The 15,748-nt window shown below is 39.4% G+C and overlaps 1 protein-coding gene across 1 annotated transcript in view; it reads left to right on the top strand.

Annotated features, from left to right (window-relative positions):
- prim2 (DNA primase subunit 2) overlaps window positions 1–15,397 on the top strand; it is a 108,945-nt gene extending 93,548 nt beyond the window's left edge. The window contains exons 13-14 of the mRNA XM_088934342.1: window positions 7,075–7,143; window positions 14,825–15,397. Of these exons, the coding sequence (XP_088790468.1) occupies window positions 7,075–7,143; window positions 14,825–15,046 (291 nt within the window). The 3' untranslated portion in view covers window positions 15,047–15,397. The remainder of the gene's footprint in view (window positions 1–7,074; window positions 7,144–14,824) is intronic.
- Window positions 15,398–15,748: the final 351 nt, after the last annotated feature.

Genomic DNA, 15,748 nt, shown 5'->3' on the forward strand with positions numbered 1-15,748 from the left:
GTTGAATAATCTATATGTAATGGGAAAAATTAATATTATAAATGGTGTGATCATAAATTCAGGTTAGGAACCGAAAAAATGTTTAATGACAGTAGTAAGAAAATGGCTCGCATCTCCAGCCCATGGGTGGTGATGTCCCATTGCAAAAATATCAGAACAGTCCATTTATGAGCACTGAAGAACAATAAAAATAAGATTTTATTTATAAGCACTTTTTATTACCAAACCCAAGAAAGCTGCACCAAGGGATAACCAAAGAAGTACAATAACAAGTAAAGGAAAAAAACCAAGAGAAATAAAGGGCTATCGGACATTCTGTAGGCCATGGTGAAAAAGGTGAGTTTTAGGTTTGGATTTCAAGAGAAGTCGTCGTCTCTTGAAGAGCTGGAGGAAGGGCAGTCCATAGCAAAGCAGCGGCCGTGGAACGAGCACCGTCACCTGCAGTCTGAGATTTACTCCTGGGTGCAGTGGGGGTACAGTGGGGTACCGGGAGCAAAGGCCCAGAGTCCTTCCAGTCAGCCTCAGGTGACCAGAGCCCACGGGAGGGAGTGTAAACGTGGAGGATTCAGAGATGTACGACGGAGCCTTGAAAGTCAGAAACAAGATTTTATATTGAATACGTGACTTTATAGGCAGCCCATGTAGAGGTCTTAGTGAAGGAGTGATATTTTGCCAAGACCTGGAGTGGGTTAGTAGTCTAAGCTGCAGAGTTTTAGACATGCTGCAGCTTGTTGAGAAGACAGGGAGCCAATTATGGAGTGAAATTGTCTTTTTTGGGGATAAACTAAGATGCAAAGCTCCTTTTTACAGTACTCCCAGAACTATAGTTTCATTATTTTGTAATTCATGATGTATAAACATTAGGAATCAAAAGTTGAAAATGTTTTATGTTCTGAAGCATCTAGAAATAATGCAACATAAAATGTTTCAATGCAGAGCTATAACTATACATTTTTTTCAGTAGGCATTTAAATAGTAGCAATTAAAATCTATCATTTGTAATTTGTAATTGTCACAAGCTTGAAAGTGAGTTTGGGTTTTTACAACGACAAAAAGCAAAAACAGTTCATATGACCTGACTGTTGGAACCCTTTTTTCATGGCTGCTTTCTGGCCGCGTTACCGATTCTGTCGGATCATTAATTCACAGATTCAGTAATGATCAACCAGCATTGGCGTGTTGGGTCCATGTCTGGACAGCTGATTGTTTCTCCTGTACGAGTAACTGGAACGCGGCTGACAGAAGACACGGGTTGCTCATTCCCGAATCCGTTTGTCTCGTGTTTCATTCTTCCAGTAACCTCATTTAGCCTCCAGAGTGCCTCTGTCCTTTGGCTTATTTTTGCAATGTGTTGTATAAGGGATCTACCGACAAATATTATCTCAGCATTAAATATCCATGGTCTTGTATGCTATCCGATACACAATAGCACAGCATTGAGGATTTTAATGATTTGTAAAACGTTTCTAAAAAGCACACTTTCCTCCTAATTGGGGCACAGAGTGATTAAAAAGCAGTAATTACAATAGAAAGGTGGCTGTGTTAATTAAAAATAAACACAGAAAACCAGATGAATCAATTAATAGTCGGTTAATAATCATAAAAACCAGATGACTCTGCTGCATGTTAGAGACTCAGCGTTTAATTGAAGTTTCAGGGCAAGTAAAGTTCTAAGATTTTAATTCCCTCTTCTTCATGTATGCATTTTTAAAACATGTTTTTTTACTGAACAATATCTAAAAAGCTGGCACTTAAAGACCAGCCCCATGTAAGCAGTGATTCATACTATTAGAAAACTTACATTTGTGTTGTGATAAAGAGCAGAAGAAAGGCCAGATATACAGTATAAATACAATCACAATGTAAATGAAGGAATTTGAAGGAAGTGTTAATACTAACTGAATAATACAAGAAAACCCAAAGCCTTTGGTCCATAAAACTCATTCATCTGTTGATCTAGGCTTCCAGGAATCCCATGAAAAAGCGCCTGAAGGATTAATTGATTTTTTTCAGTATGCAGAGCTGTTGCCGTGAGATTCTTGATGATGTAAAATGTTGTGGTAATAAAGCTCCACAGGTGCCATTAGGGTTTAATCACAAAACCAAACGCATGTGATTCCTGATCAATAGTCAGAACTTAACGTTGCCTTCGGGTCCAGAGCACAGCCTACAGAAGAATATTATTTTATGAGCTGTAATGAAAACATGTATACAAGACCATAACAGTGGCGTATAGATAGTAAATGATTTCGATGGTATGTAGCCTTTTTATAGCAAAATATGTTTATCGCTGTAAAACCTTGATTGAAATTTAGATGGAGAGCTTGAACGTAAATGTCTTGTCTTGTGCCACAGGCCCTTCAGTGACTGATAGCAATGCACCCAGTTCTGATTCAGGTATCTTGCACAGCATTGTCAGTATTGCTGTGCATTGAAGCATTATATTAAGGTCACTTCTACTACCTGACAAAGTCCATCTGTTAATATTATATACATGCTGTGTGTATCCATATAGTATTAATACATACCGTACATAAAATTGGGTTACTTGTGCAAGTTAAACTACAGTATAAAGAAAGAGTGCTGGGCAAAGTATTTTGGTATTTTTACACAGCTACTGGACTGGTGGTTTTAGAAAGCAACTCCAAAAAAACCTGCCATTTCTCAAATTAAATCCATCATGTCCCGTTCTCCTTTAGTAGTGCTTTCAAAGCCCCAAGTGTGAAACATAATGTCTTTTCATTCCAGTGGTGGTTTTTCTATTTTCCCCTTCGTCCAGCAACAAAAACATGAACATTATAGCCTGAGCTGAAAAATGACGGGAGGCAGCAAATATTAACGTCAACCGCTCAGCTGTATCTGAAGAGATGATATTGACAGGGGGAATAACTACATTTGTTACCATTTTTAGGTTCCTGTTGAATGTGACTCCAACTTGCTGCCTCTTTATTTAAATATGGATTTATTGCTATATGTGTTTATCAGTATTTATCGAAACAATCTGATTCTCTCATTTGAACATGCCTGTTTTGTAAGCACTCTTTCAGGCTATGATGACTATTTTTGCTGAATTAAGTTCTCATTCCAGTTTCACAGTGCAGCAGCTTCACTCGGTTGAGTCTCAGATGTCAAGCCCAGTTTCAGTCCACCCTGCCTGGACAGGGCTGGTTTCTGTACTGCTCTGCTGGGGCTGTGCTTGGTATCCTGTGGAGGAAGGTGGCTGAAATTGGTGCTTCAGCGTTTATTTCCCTCCCAGTAAACTCCACCATCCCCATTCCTGTGGGCAACTCTCATTAAACAAAACATGGTTCGGGTGTCTTTATTTTCACCTTGAGAAGATGAATAAAAAACTAAATATCCGATTCAAATACAGTGGAAAGTGTATCGCAATAGGTAAGCTGCCCTTTAGTGTGTCCTGACAGTTTCTCAATCTCATTTCTTTCACCTGCACGTGGCGCAGACATAGCTGCACACTGGTAAGAGTTGCACACAGCTGCTGCAGACCTTGATCTTTAATGCAGTCATTTAATACCAACTGCCAGGGAGGTGGGGAATTCAATCAACAGAATGAAAGTGAAACAGTGTTAAAAGCAGTCGTAAAGACTGGAGTACAATGCATTTGTACACCTGTCAATACCAGTCCTGTACCGTGCTGTAAACACAGAAGAGGTTTTGGTTGGTATTCAGCACTCCAGCACACAGAAACACAATCAATAGCTAAAAATGCATTTTAATTTAATTTTGTTTATTTCGTAAACTACGCTTCCACTCATTCTTACAAAATCTGTACCAATTAACCTAACCCCTCAGTTATCGTTTTAGCTCAAAAGAACATCCTGAAATTGTAGTCTTTAGATTTATTTCCCAAAGGAGAACTTGTCACTCTTGGTTTACTGTGCTTATTTTTTTAAGTATTCTTGAAAATCTGGGACAAAGTTTACCAATGTATAGCACAAAACAGTGGCTTTCTGTGTAAACAGTTTTAATTTACATGTCAGAGGTCAACTAATCATAGAGAACCTTTTGTGAAATGTACTATTTATCTTCTGTGTTAAATATCATCTCATCCACTGAGCTCTGTGGGGCCGATTTTGATCACAGGGAGAGAACTAGTGCTATTTCAAGTCATTAGCGTCAAACTTGACAATTAAAAGTTGGGGCAAAGCACTCATGTGCTGCAGTGCGACGTGAGTCACCAGGCTGTGTGCGGGGTTTCTGCATGGGCGATATTGGTAGTGTTGGCACAATTTTGGAAGCTATTTCCTTGTGAAGCAATTGTAATAGGAAGCAAGTGACAAAACTTACATGAAGCTGAAACATGAAGAAAATGTGAAGACTGTTTACCTAGGGTATCATTTGTTTACCTGGGGTAATGTGCATACATCGAAAGAACAAAAGAGGTAAATAACTTTTGATTACTGTTTTTTTTTTAAGGTGTATTGTTCACAAAAAATATTAATAAAAATATAAATAGCAGGAAATAACATTCGTAGTCTCTACACATCTTTTATAAAAAAATGAGAAAAATGTTGTGTTTATGACTTGGAGAAAATGTGGACAGTTGCCAGTGTTTCTTTCCATGGGATTGTTACTGCTCCTGTGGGCGTTAGCTACAGCATTAAGGTGTGCTGTAGAAGTTTCGGGTTACTGAAACTTCAGTGAAACATGCAGGGGGATTTTATGTTGTCTAATGAGCTGTAACTTGGCATTAAAAGCCCGCCTTCCCCAGAGTCCATGTTTCAATTGATCGCATATCTACGAGCCCCAGCTCAGATGAGCTATCCTTACATTAATCTTAAAGACATACCTTCTGTTAATGCACCTGCTCCTAACAAAATATGGTAGTGTGACATTATGTAAATAACAGGCAGCTCTTAACATCAAACATTTGTTTAAATACTGCAACCAAGACAGTTATCTAATTATGTTTTTGCAAACTTTTATCATCACAAAAACTGTTCATATAGTCTAATACTAATAGTCAAGTGCCTTAATTGCATATAGTATTAGTTGTGCAAGAAAAAGGGAAACAGTTCTATTTTTCCATAGACAGTACATTTATAATCTAATTATTAACTGTGTGTGTAGCAAGTACTCCTGTCCAAAACAGAAAAGTATACCCTTACAGCTACAAAGACACAACTGGACAACAATAAGAATTTCACATCTGAAGAAGGCTCCACAGCCGAAATGTTGTTTCTTTTCTTTTCAGCAGGAAATACCTTTACTTGTTACTTTGCAGCCTACGCATGCTGACGCAGCACCTTACTTGAACTAATAAAAATTTAGTGTTGACAAATATTGTGACAGAAATCTGAAGATGTGCTTTGGGATCCTTTAGGGTGAAAAGCACTATACAGATGCAAGGGTGCTGCTTATTCCTCTGGACAAGTTCATGTTAGAAATGGAGAGGGGTGTGGGAAGGCACTTGAGCAGCATGGATTGAGCTCGTTCCAGACACCCGCAAGCAATGTCGTTTGTCAATGTAAAACTATTCTTGAAACTAATACCTGTGGACATATTTAGAGCAGTTACTGGTCTGAGTTTTTTAATGCTCATATATTCTTTATTAAAAAGTACCTGAACTTTTTACACTACTTTAGCTTTAGAGGAATCCTACTCTGTTGGGCCCCTGAGCAAGGCCCCTAACCCCAGCTGCTCCAGGGGCGCCGTACAATGGCTGACCCTGCGCTCTGACCAGTGAAAAGTGATCTTATCTTTAATTGTACATCCTTTAATAATAATAATAATATAATAATAATAATAATAACAACAACATCACTTTATTAGCCCTATACAATTTCTTGCATTAGGAATTTGTCTTTTTGCATACCCCAGCTTGCTCTCCATGAGACACACAGACAGGGGGAGAAGCTTGGGGTCAGAGCGCAGGGTCAGCCATTGTACTGCACCCCTGGAGCAGCTGGGGTCAAGGGCCTTGCTCAGGCCTTCTGTGATGCCCTACAGGTGAATTCTGTTACGGTCTGTGCAGGCTGTCTTTGTGTTGCGTTGCTTGAGTGGATTCAGGTGTGGAAGACGTGGGAGTCCCGTTTCTGACCGGCAGAGCCAGTTTCCGTGTTTAAGGTTATTCCACTGCTGGTGCTGATTGGCTGGCGAGTCTGTGTGGACGTTGTGTAAGTGGATGCTCTTGCTGCTCGCTGGATGTTTGTGACCTGGGATGACCTGTTGGTGGTAATTGGCAGTGTCTCCTGGCTGCTTGTGTGAAGTGTGACAGGGTCGCAGGTGGTCGTCTCTGGACACAGACAGCACTGTGCGGGTCTCCTGTGGGGAAGTGTTGTGCTGATACGTACAGCAGTCTAGCTGCTGGAGTAAAGTGTTGTTTGACTGAGGTGGACGAACAGTAATGGAATTTCTTATCAGACACAGTTTTAAAGGACATGGAATGAAGTTGAGATTAATTTTACTGGCGGAATTAAGAGGAAAATAATTCCTTACACCTGTTTGACTCAGTAATTGCAAAGTAGTTTTTTTTTTAGTATTTGCATTTTTGCTCAGGTAAGCAAAATGTTTAATATTTCTTCTGAGGTTTCATGTACCATAATATACAGTATATAGGTACTGCAACTATTTTTTAATGCTTTACTTTGTCGTATTTATAAGTAGCGATACATGCTGGTGATTGTACATATTCTGAAATGTAACACAGAAGAGGCTTATGAAGCAGGTATTACCAATACACCACATACTCCAGTGTATATATTATTTTACTTCCAAAGTGAATAGAGCTACACTACTGATACAGAGTTTAAGACAAGTTAAAGAGGCTGAGTGCTTTGAGACACTGTAGTCCTTTAACAGTGAACTGTGAAAGCCATTCAGAAATTAGCGCAGGGATCAACAACTAAAACTAGGGCTAGCTCTGCAGCTTTAAAGGCTTTTGAGCACTACATCGATCATAGAAATATAACAGAGAAAAGTGCTTAAATGCTTGCCAAGATGTGTAGTCAATGTCACTTTATTTCTGCGGTAATGACAGCGAGGGGAAGTAACGTTCAAGTAAATTGCTCTTTTTTTCCTCCTAAGTGCATTTTTCTTTCCGTCTTTATCTTCCAGGTCCTGGATTTAGTCAAGGGGATGCACTATCAGCTGGCCTGTCAGAAGTACTTCGAGCTGACACACGGAGTAAGGGCATGTTTAATTTGTACCAGGCAATAATCGGGGTGCCTCTGTCAGCTTTCGGAAGGGCCCAGAACTCGTGCGTGAAAACTCCAGAGGCTCGGCGCTGTAATCACATCCATCATTATATGTCACACCTCGTTAGCTTTTATGGGTTTATCACAGCACTTTAGATGAATTTACCCTATGAATTTTTAATTCATTTGATCTGATGCCTTTTAGCACAGACCTTTGGTATCAGCAATTTTAGGCACTCAAGGTTATTAATATTTGCCCGATTTATTAAAAAAGAGGTCTCTTCCCAGTGTTTCAGCTATTATTTCTCAGTGTATGTACAAAACAGTGAGCTCAACTGTGTACTGTAACCGATGAAGAATTGTCAGCCCAGCCATTGATATTCGATGGGATTGAAAAACGGCCAGAAAAGGAAGCAGATTTTGTGCATTCATTACACAGTACAGTAAGTGGTGTTCCCTTTTATCTGTATGATTTAAATTGGAGGTCTATCCAGATGACTATGGGACAGTGTAGTACTTCTGTGAAGAAGAAATGGCACAAACCAAAGGCGTCAGTCCCAGTTAGTACTGACATGCATTTTCTGTCCCCCAGCTGTGAAAGAGCTGAGGTGACGGAATGGGGATGAAAGGCTTTTGCACTTTTACCAGCAATATCTAGTACTAAGATACGTGGTGTCTGGTGGGTGACGGATACCTTTTACTCACTGCTCTGAAGTACTGAAACAGGAAAGCTGTTTAAGGGACTGGGCTGAAAGATAAACCTTTCAGGTATTTATTGTAATGAGAGATGAGACAGTCTATGCAATGAATTGACACTGCTCCAGGGTTTCCCGCCTGGCCAAACAAAATGATGTACACAGGACTCCATACTAAAATACTGTTTCATAGTAGTTAGTAAACTGAAAGATCTCGCCAGCCTGCAGCCACGATGGTATGTAATCACATACAGTAGCTCTCAAGTCTCACACACCTGACCAAATCTCATGGTCTCACGCCTCGGTCTGAAAATCTCAGGTATTTGCATCAAGTCTTGATTCTTGATTTAAAAATAAAGTAATGAACTTAGTCTTTCGTAACTGTGGAGGTTGCAGAGAACTAACCAATGTGTTTTTTGTACATGAATAAAAGAAACCTACAGTACAAATAGTATTCAATCGCAATTTTCAGTGGAAAATGTCACACATTAGGGTTTGGGACACCTGAGAGCTCTGCTAGTTAGACAGAAAAAATGCAGGGTTTTCTTTGCAGCTGAACCATCGGGAAACAGATACTGTGTCCCTTTGTTGCTTGCCAATTCATTTTCATAGTGAAAACACTGCCTCAGCGAGCACAAAATAATAAGCAGCACCTCGGTAGCATGATGCAGACAGAAAACAGCCAGTGGCAGTGCGGTGCTCTTCCTGGGGCAGCATCATGGGTAACTGTACAGTACATGTCTGAATCCTGCATAAACAAGCCAGTTGTGGTCTGATAAAGCCTTGTTGTCCAGGATACTATTGTGTAGTTACAATGAAAAGACAGCTCATGAGTTCACAAGCTAGTACAGTAATCTACTGTAGCTGTTAGAGAGCTAGGGCGGCAGTAGGTGACCATTTAGCCAAAGCTTCTCCCTGCAGGCAACCCTGCTGTTCTGTGACTCATGGAGACAAATTTCAAAATGTTCTCAGTACATGTACACACCTTTACTTACTTTAGAGTGCTGTAAATATATATTACCTTTGCTTTTCGAGTGGTAATGTAGCAATATATATATATGTAGAGTGTGCCCTGCAAACGACCCACTTGTTCCATCATGTTGATTTCCAAATGATGTATGCACTTCGTTAGAAGTAATACTTTTTTATCAAAACTTGAATCCTCAGACCGATCACTTCTATGTGTGAACCAATTAAATGTCAGCCAAAAATGCAAAGAAAAGTGGAATATTAAAATGTTGTATTAAGTATATATGTAAGTATATATATATATGTATGTATATGTAAGCATATAAAAATATTAATTATCCATTAATAATTAATATACTTACCCTATGAAGACAACTTCCTTTTTTAAAACTAAATTCAGCTTCCAAATAGGGATCTAATATGATCTGGATTAAATTAGCAGGTTTGTATGTCCTCTGATTAACGGCAGATTTCAATTATGTGCTGAACTGAAAACACTGATTGTAAAACAATTGGGATTTCATTGTAATCAGGATTTCATTTTAATTAGAACTACCATCACAAAAAAAGATAATGATTTTGAATCGTTATCATCTTGTTGGGTAATTGTGTGTATTTGGAATTGCAGTGTATCATGGATTGATATGCAATTTTAACCTGAAGCTGATTTTTGTCACAGCCAAGTCTGCGGTGACTGTTTAAGCAGGTGAAAGGTCACAGATTCATTAAAATTATGTAGAAACCCTCATGGCAGTAAGGAGAAAGTATAACTGATATAGGATTACAACTGTTTTGAGCTGTTGGATATTGATAAAGGGCATCTGAACACTACCAAGATATCAGCTTCCTTTAAGCCCTATTCTAATTACTGGAGTGTAGCACATACACTTAAATACGCTCTCATCTCTAATTAAACCAGGGTAATTGGGAGAGCACAGGCCTAGATAACTCCACAGTGCAAAACCTGCACTTTGTTAGCTACACTAAAAACACTTCATCTGGTTGGCCTCTATATTATTTTGAGCATTAAAAGAAACCTATCGCTCTATGCATGTGTCTCTTTAGAAAAATAAGTTCTAAAGACATTGATTATATTTTTGGCATGATGTTGACTAATCAATCATTTGTGACTTTTATACATTTGAATGAACACTTCGTAATCAATGTATTAGAGAGTTGATTAAGCAGAGGTAATGAGGTGATTTAAACTGTTGAATGGACAACTTGACAAAAAACAGAAAATCGCTGCTTATCAAGAAAACTACCAATTTCCACCATCAGTATGTTGGTCACTCTAGTTCTCTCTAGTGTTAAATGAAGCTAAGGTATAGATCAGTGAGTGCACATGCAGAGCAATATGTGAATTGTAATGTATAACAGAGCAGTCAATGCTGAGGTCTGAGTGTATTGATCTGGGCAGAAGTATCTAAATGATGCAGAACTCCCCTTGTAGGGACTGATGGCAGCCTGAATGTCCGCCTGTACTTTGCTCAAGTGCTGGGACCTCACTGTGTCAATGGGCAGAATCTCATAATATGACATAACCTGCTGCAAAGCGTACATATTGTATTGCTTCCAACAGTGCTCACGCATGGAACTAGCTTTTGACAGTCAAAGTAGACCTCCCCCCCCCCCCCCCATTGTAAAAGGTTTATTGAATTAATCTACGTCCTGTCTGTTCATTAAAGTTCATTGTGCCTGATACAAAAACGGTTTGTTAAATTTGTTGCATGTACTGTAATTTTTTCTTTAGATGGTCAGTATTGCATTTCTCAGTCTTTTTGTAGACCATGCAGTTGCATTCCTCTGTGTTTTGGCATAATTTGTATTTACTGCATCACCCCATTTTTAATAGTCCAGTGCAATTTGGAATTGTCAATGGTTTTTACATCTTGGCTCAGAGACAGCCCTTGTTCCCACATGAGGAGAAGAAAGGCACCTGGCAGCACTGAACAATTGTGTTGGTCTTGGCAGAATCCTGATCACAGTCTGCTAGCCCAGCTCCATGAAAAACATGAAGGAACTGAAAGTTTACAAACTGCTAATCTCCTTTTTCTTCAGTCCTTGCACAGAGCAAAAACAGAAGATCTTCTCTTAAATTTTCACAAGATAAACTTTCAATGTCAGTTAATGCAAATATACTGCACAACTTAAAGAAGCATCAGTAAAGGGAGTTATGCAAGGAGAAACTACTTTCGTACAAGGAGAAACTCAATGAGCAGGGCTGAAGAACAATGAGTTAAGAGGTAAAAAAACTAAATGTAGCCCAACCTGTTCTCTGACAAGTGCTTTAGCAAAACATTTTCACACAGATGATATTCAGTGTGTTCTAAACAATTATATGAAAGAAATCAATGAATGCAGTGTACCATACATTCAAGATATTAGTAATGCAAGCAACAGTGTATTAATTGTTTTCATGTTAAGCCTTCACTGCTTTTCCCTTAACTGTCATAGTTAAGCCATGACCCAGATAGACCTCCCCCAGTTAGTGTCTCTTTCAGCTGCAGAACTTCACTGCTGCTTGTACAGTAGCTCTCCTCTACCCACATGCTGAAGACCTATCAACAGCACTTGAAGAAACCTCCCTGGGCGAGGCAGGAGTCCTGGGGCCCCAAGACTCCCTGCCGTTTGCCCCTTCACCCACAGACGCTGAGTTTCTGTTTACCTTACGTTGACGTCACTTGCTTTCTTGCTTCTTTGTTGCTCAGTACTGTTCCTGTTGCCATTCATCTTGTGGCGTTGGCTGAGCTGTTATGTGTTCGCTTCAGGTTTAGACCTTCCCAAGGCAGTATCTTAATCTCCTTCCCCACTGCTTGTAGCCCCACTGGGGCCCGGCCTGTGAGTCCGTCTATATTATTGCTGTCACTTAGAGTGTTCTTCCACAAAGTTTTCTTTCTGTAGCAGTAGGAGTTTGGGGCTAATGAGGCTACAGTATATCACATCTCTTGCTCAGTTCCAGACTACTTAGGCAAGTGATGCAGCTAAAGTTTTCTGGATGGTTTTGGTATTTTTGGGGGTACGTTGATCCCCCAGCTCAGTATCTGAAAGGTACTCAGATGCTGCGATCTCCTAGGAGATATTTCTTCTGTGCGTAGTAATGTGTCTATTTCTTGGAACTGGGATCACAGGAGTAACCTAATTTTGGTTTAATGGAATGTGAGAAAATCTGGAATATTACAGGGAGTGTCCGAACATTTTTTTGTCTTACCAATCATATGTAAATCAAAGCACCTGAACACAGCAGGTCTGTTTGTTTGCTGTTACTCTGCAGGGCTTGTGTTTGTAATCCGAGCGCCTGCACCATCAGCTCTACCTGCTGCTGAGGGGGATGTTCAGCAGGAGCAGTGGAATTGTCCCGGGAAAAGGAAATTAGAGACTCTAGTTTGACTGTGAAGGTCAGCGAGGAAAGTCTTTGTGGTGAAGTTTTCACATCTTTGGAAGGGCAGCTAACGGACTGTACACTGCACCTGTTAGGAACGAGCAGTTGCCTCAGTTTGTCTAAATTCTGAAACTGTGTATCAGCAGAGAAAGGCAGACAGAACATGTCAGAGTCCTCAAGCAGCATCTGGGTTTATGCTGTGTTCAGCTTAAGTGAAATCTATTGTGTGGGCAAGTGTCCAATGAGTGGTGACAATTGTGCCCATCTCTGCTGGATGAGATAAGAGTCCTGTGTTATCCACTTTAAATCATGAGTAGACGTCTTTTTGAAGCTTGTTTTTATTTCTAGAAGAGCTGTGCTGCCAATTTGTATGTCCTTAAGATTCGCTAAATGACCTCAAATGTTACCATATCGCCACTTCTGCATTCGTTATTTTATTCTTAGTATCTTTTTGTGGTTGTCACATTTTTCAGAAAATATTTTTATTGTTACCAGGACTGTCAAAATGTCATTTGCAATTCAAATGACTGCTTTCAAGGAAAAGCTTTCAGCGTAGTTTCCTGGCTGCAAAGAAAGGCTTTTCATGAACATCATTACCAGGGAAGCAGGGATTAACATTGTAGAGGTCATGAATGGTGACAAAATGGCCAAGAACAATGTAGTCTGAGGATTTAAATGCAATAAATAAGACATCATGACTGTCACACCCACTCCTACCTGTGGAGTTTTTCTCTTTCATATTAACAATGATATACTTTATTAAATGAATTTATCTGTTCTTTTTATGGCATTTAGTCAAGCACATCAATTTAAAAATAAAAAAAACACCTATCTGTTTAGTGTCCCTTGTGAATATTGTGGCTTTTGGCAGTCATCACGTTAAAGCTTCTTCACTGCTGGGCCTCGTGAATCCTGGTTCCAGACCTGTGAATTACAGCAGACAGACAGGCACCGTTTCCCCTTCCTCTGCAGCATTTATTAAAGGTCACAATGTAATACTTCACTGATGAAATATTTACACAAGGGTAATAAATCAAACAATCTGAATAGGGTGAAGCAGTGCGTAAGTATTGAAAATGCACTCGCTTGGATTTGTGGAAAGCAAAAAGGTTTGCGGAGGTTGGAGGGCAAACTGAGCACATTTTGTAAAACTGAATTTTCTTCATTCTCTTGGTTTTGGAATATTATTGCCATCCATTTTATTCATAATCTTGACAAAGAAGAGCTTTTCTATGCTTCATTCATACTGATAGTTACATCAACAGAGTTTTTTTTCCGTGATGTAAAATAGAAATGTTTTTCTTAGGAGATGGCATTTTAGTCATTGTCAGTGTTTTGTATTTCTATACCTTTAGGAACTGTGCACTTCAGCGATTTGTTACAGAAGTATCGCTTCTGGGAAATGAAAGTGTTAAAATGGAAATGTAATTCCTTTTTAATTGACTTTGGGTTTATTTTTAAATCATTTATCTTTAGAAGCAAATTGTTTTGGATCAAATAGCTTCTGTAGACTTTTTCTATGCAAGGCTAAAATGCATTTAGCAATACTCACACTTCAGAAATGTTTAATTGTCAGTAAATTGTTCTTATGAGCTATAAATGATTTGAAATACATTTAGTTCTAGTATATTTTGCTGTATTAGTTCTTTCTGGTCAGCAAGAAGGACAATAACGTTTGTGTGTAATAGCATGTGCATCAATGGTTGCAGTTAATGCCCTAACCTTTATGCTTAGTCCAGATCTACGGCTTGAATGAAACGTACTAAATTGAACTGTCTTCTTCAGTTATAGTAATACTCATTAAGGCTGTGCAGCTCCTGTTATTAATGTATTATTCCATTTACCTTAATGTTTTGGATGGAAACTGCTACCTGGGGTGGCATAGCAAGTATGTTAGTTAGCTTGTGGGGCCTTTCATCAAGCTGAAATTCCATGTTCGGTGTTGGAGTGCTAAACGACAGTACATCCATTCTGAAATGGTGCTCTCTGTACTGGAGGGGCCCAGCGTGGATCACCTGAGCAAAGCTGCCAGTGTCTGTGATCTGTAGATGAGTGAAGGCACAGCCAACCAATAAAGGATAAAGACAATGAACAGCTGGGGGCCATTCAAGAAGAGTCAAAAACAATAAAAGGCTGTGCCATTTTTTCTGTGAATTGTTTTCTTGTGTTTATGAATTGGCATTCAGTAAGACTTCAAAAGGTTTCCAGTCCCCACAAGGTCAGAAAGATGACAGATCCCCGATACTCGGCATGGCACAGTCAGAATCACTAAATAAGCTCCCCGCTCCTGTTTTAAATCATTTCCAAAGGCAAAGCCAGCTGAAGCATTCATTGAAACTGACTCACTGCTTCTGTTTTAGTAGTTTCCAAATGTTGGTTGTGCTCTTGGTAGAGTATCAAGTAAAACAATTATTTCTTCAACGAAGCAAGGTCTTCTACAAGCTATCAGGGATTACATATTCGTGTGCTTTCCAAATGTTTCAGATTGTCCAAACACACGAAAGAAAAGCTTCTTGTTTCTGGCTGTAGCCAACCAAAGCTCTCAAACCTTACTGTCCTTTGTCAAAGTTCCTGTAACATTTTCAGCTGAGTCATTCGTTACATGAAGCCTTCTCTCTTGGCAGCTTGACGATTGTGGGTTTTCACTCAGTCACCCCAATCAGTACTTTGTGGAGAGCCAGAAGCTGCTGGGCGCTGGGAGAGAAGTGAAGAAGGAGGCGGAGGCACCCCAGAAAGGCCAGAGCACCCCAGCACTGAAAGCTGCGGGGCCACCGGACTCGACTGCTTCCAGCCAGACGGACGAGGCCTCAGCAGCGGAGGATCCTGGGAGCTCCGGCAAAGAATGAGCGAGTCCCTAGGGAGACTGACAATGCTCCTTCCTCCCCGTTATGCTTTTTTGTCTTCTGTAAGTGTACAGTAGTTCACATGTGCTGTAGACCAACCCATTGTTTCCCAAAGCACAGATTTAATTCATCTTTCAGAATATTTCTGCTAAACTGAAGGTATCTTTAGAAAAGTGGGGTTTGAGGTTTTCATTTTTTTAACTGTGAATTAAGTGCAAACTTGATTTTTCACATCATAGCCTTTTCATTGTATCTCATGCCATTGAGCTCATTGTGTGGAAAGTGTGTTGTCAGCAAATATGCTTCAGTGTTACCTTTCATATTCTGAATAATAAAGTAATGTTTGTACTTTTGTTTTCTCTAATATCATTTGTTGTAATCAAATGCGTTTAGGTCTAATGGAAAGTTGGATTATCGCTCTGTAACTGAACGTTATCATAATGGAGTCCATTAGGGACTGAAACTATGGCATATAAATATAGAAGTGCCTAAAAGTACAATTTTTTATCTATTGTGGTTATTTAAAAACCACAATTTGCAAGATCATGAAATAGTACATACCCGATCTAAGTATACTAAAATATAAAATTACACTTATCACATAGTACACACTATAAGGGAGACTCTCATGATCCACTAACAAAAAAGCAGGACAGGAGTGAATTAGGCCAATGAAATGTTAAGTAGCTATACAGTAAAAGCATT

The sequence above is a fragment of the Atractosteus spatula genome, chromosome 15, assembly GCF_055471065.1.
Source record: "Atractosteus spatula isolate fAtrSpa1 chromosome 15, fAtrSpa1.hap1, whole genome shotgun sequence".
In the NCBI taxonomy this organism is placed as follows: Eukaryota; Metazoa; Chordata; class Actinopteri; order Semionotiformes; family Lepisosteidae; genus Atractosteus; species Atractosteus spatula.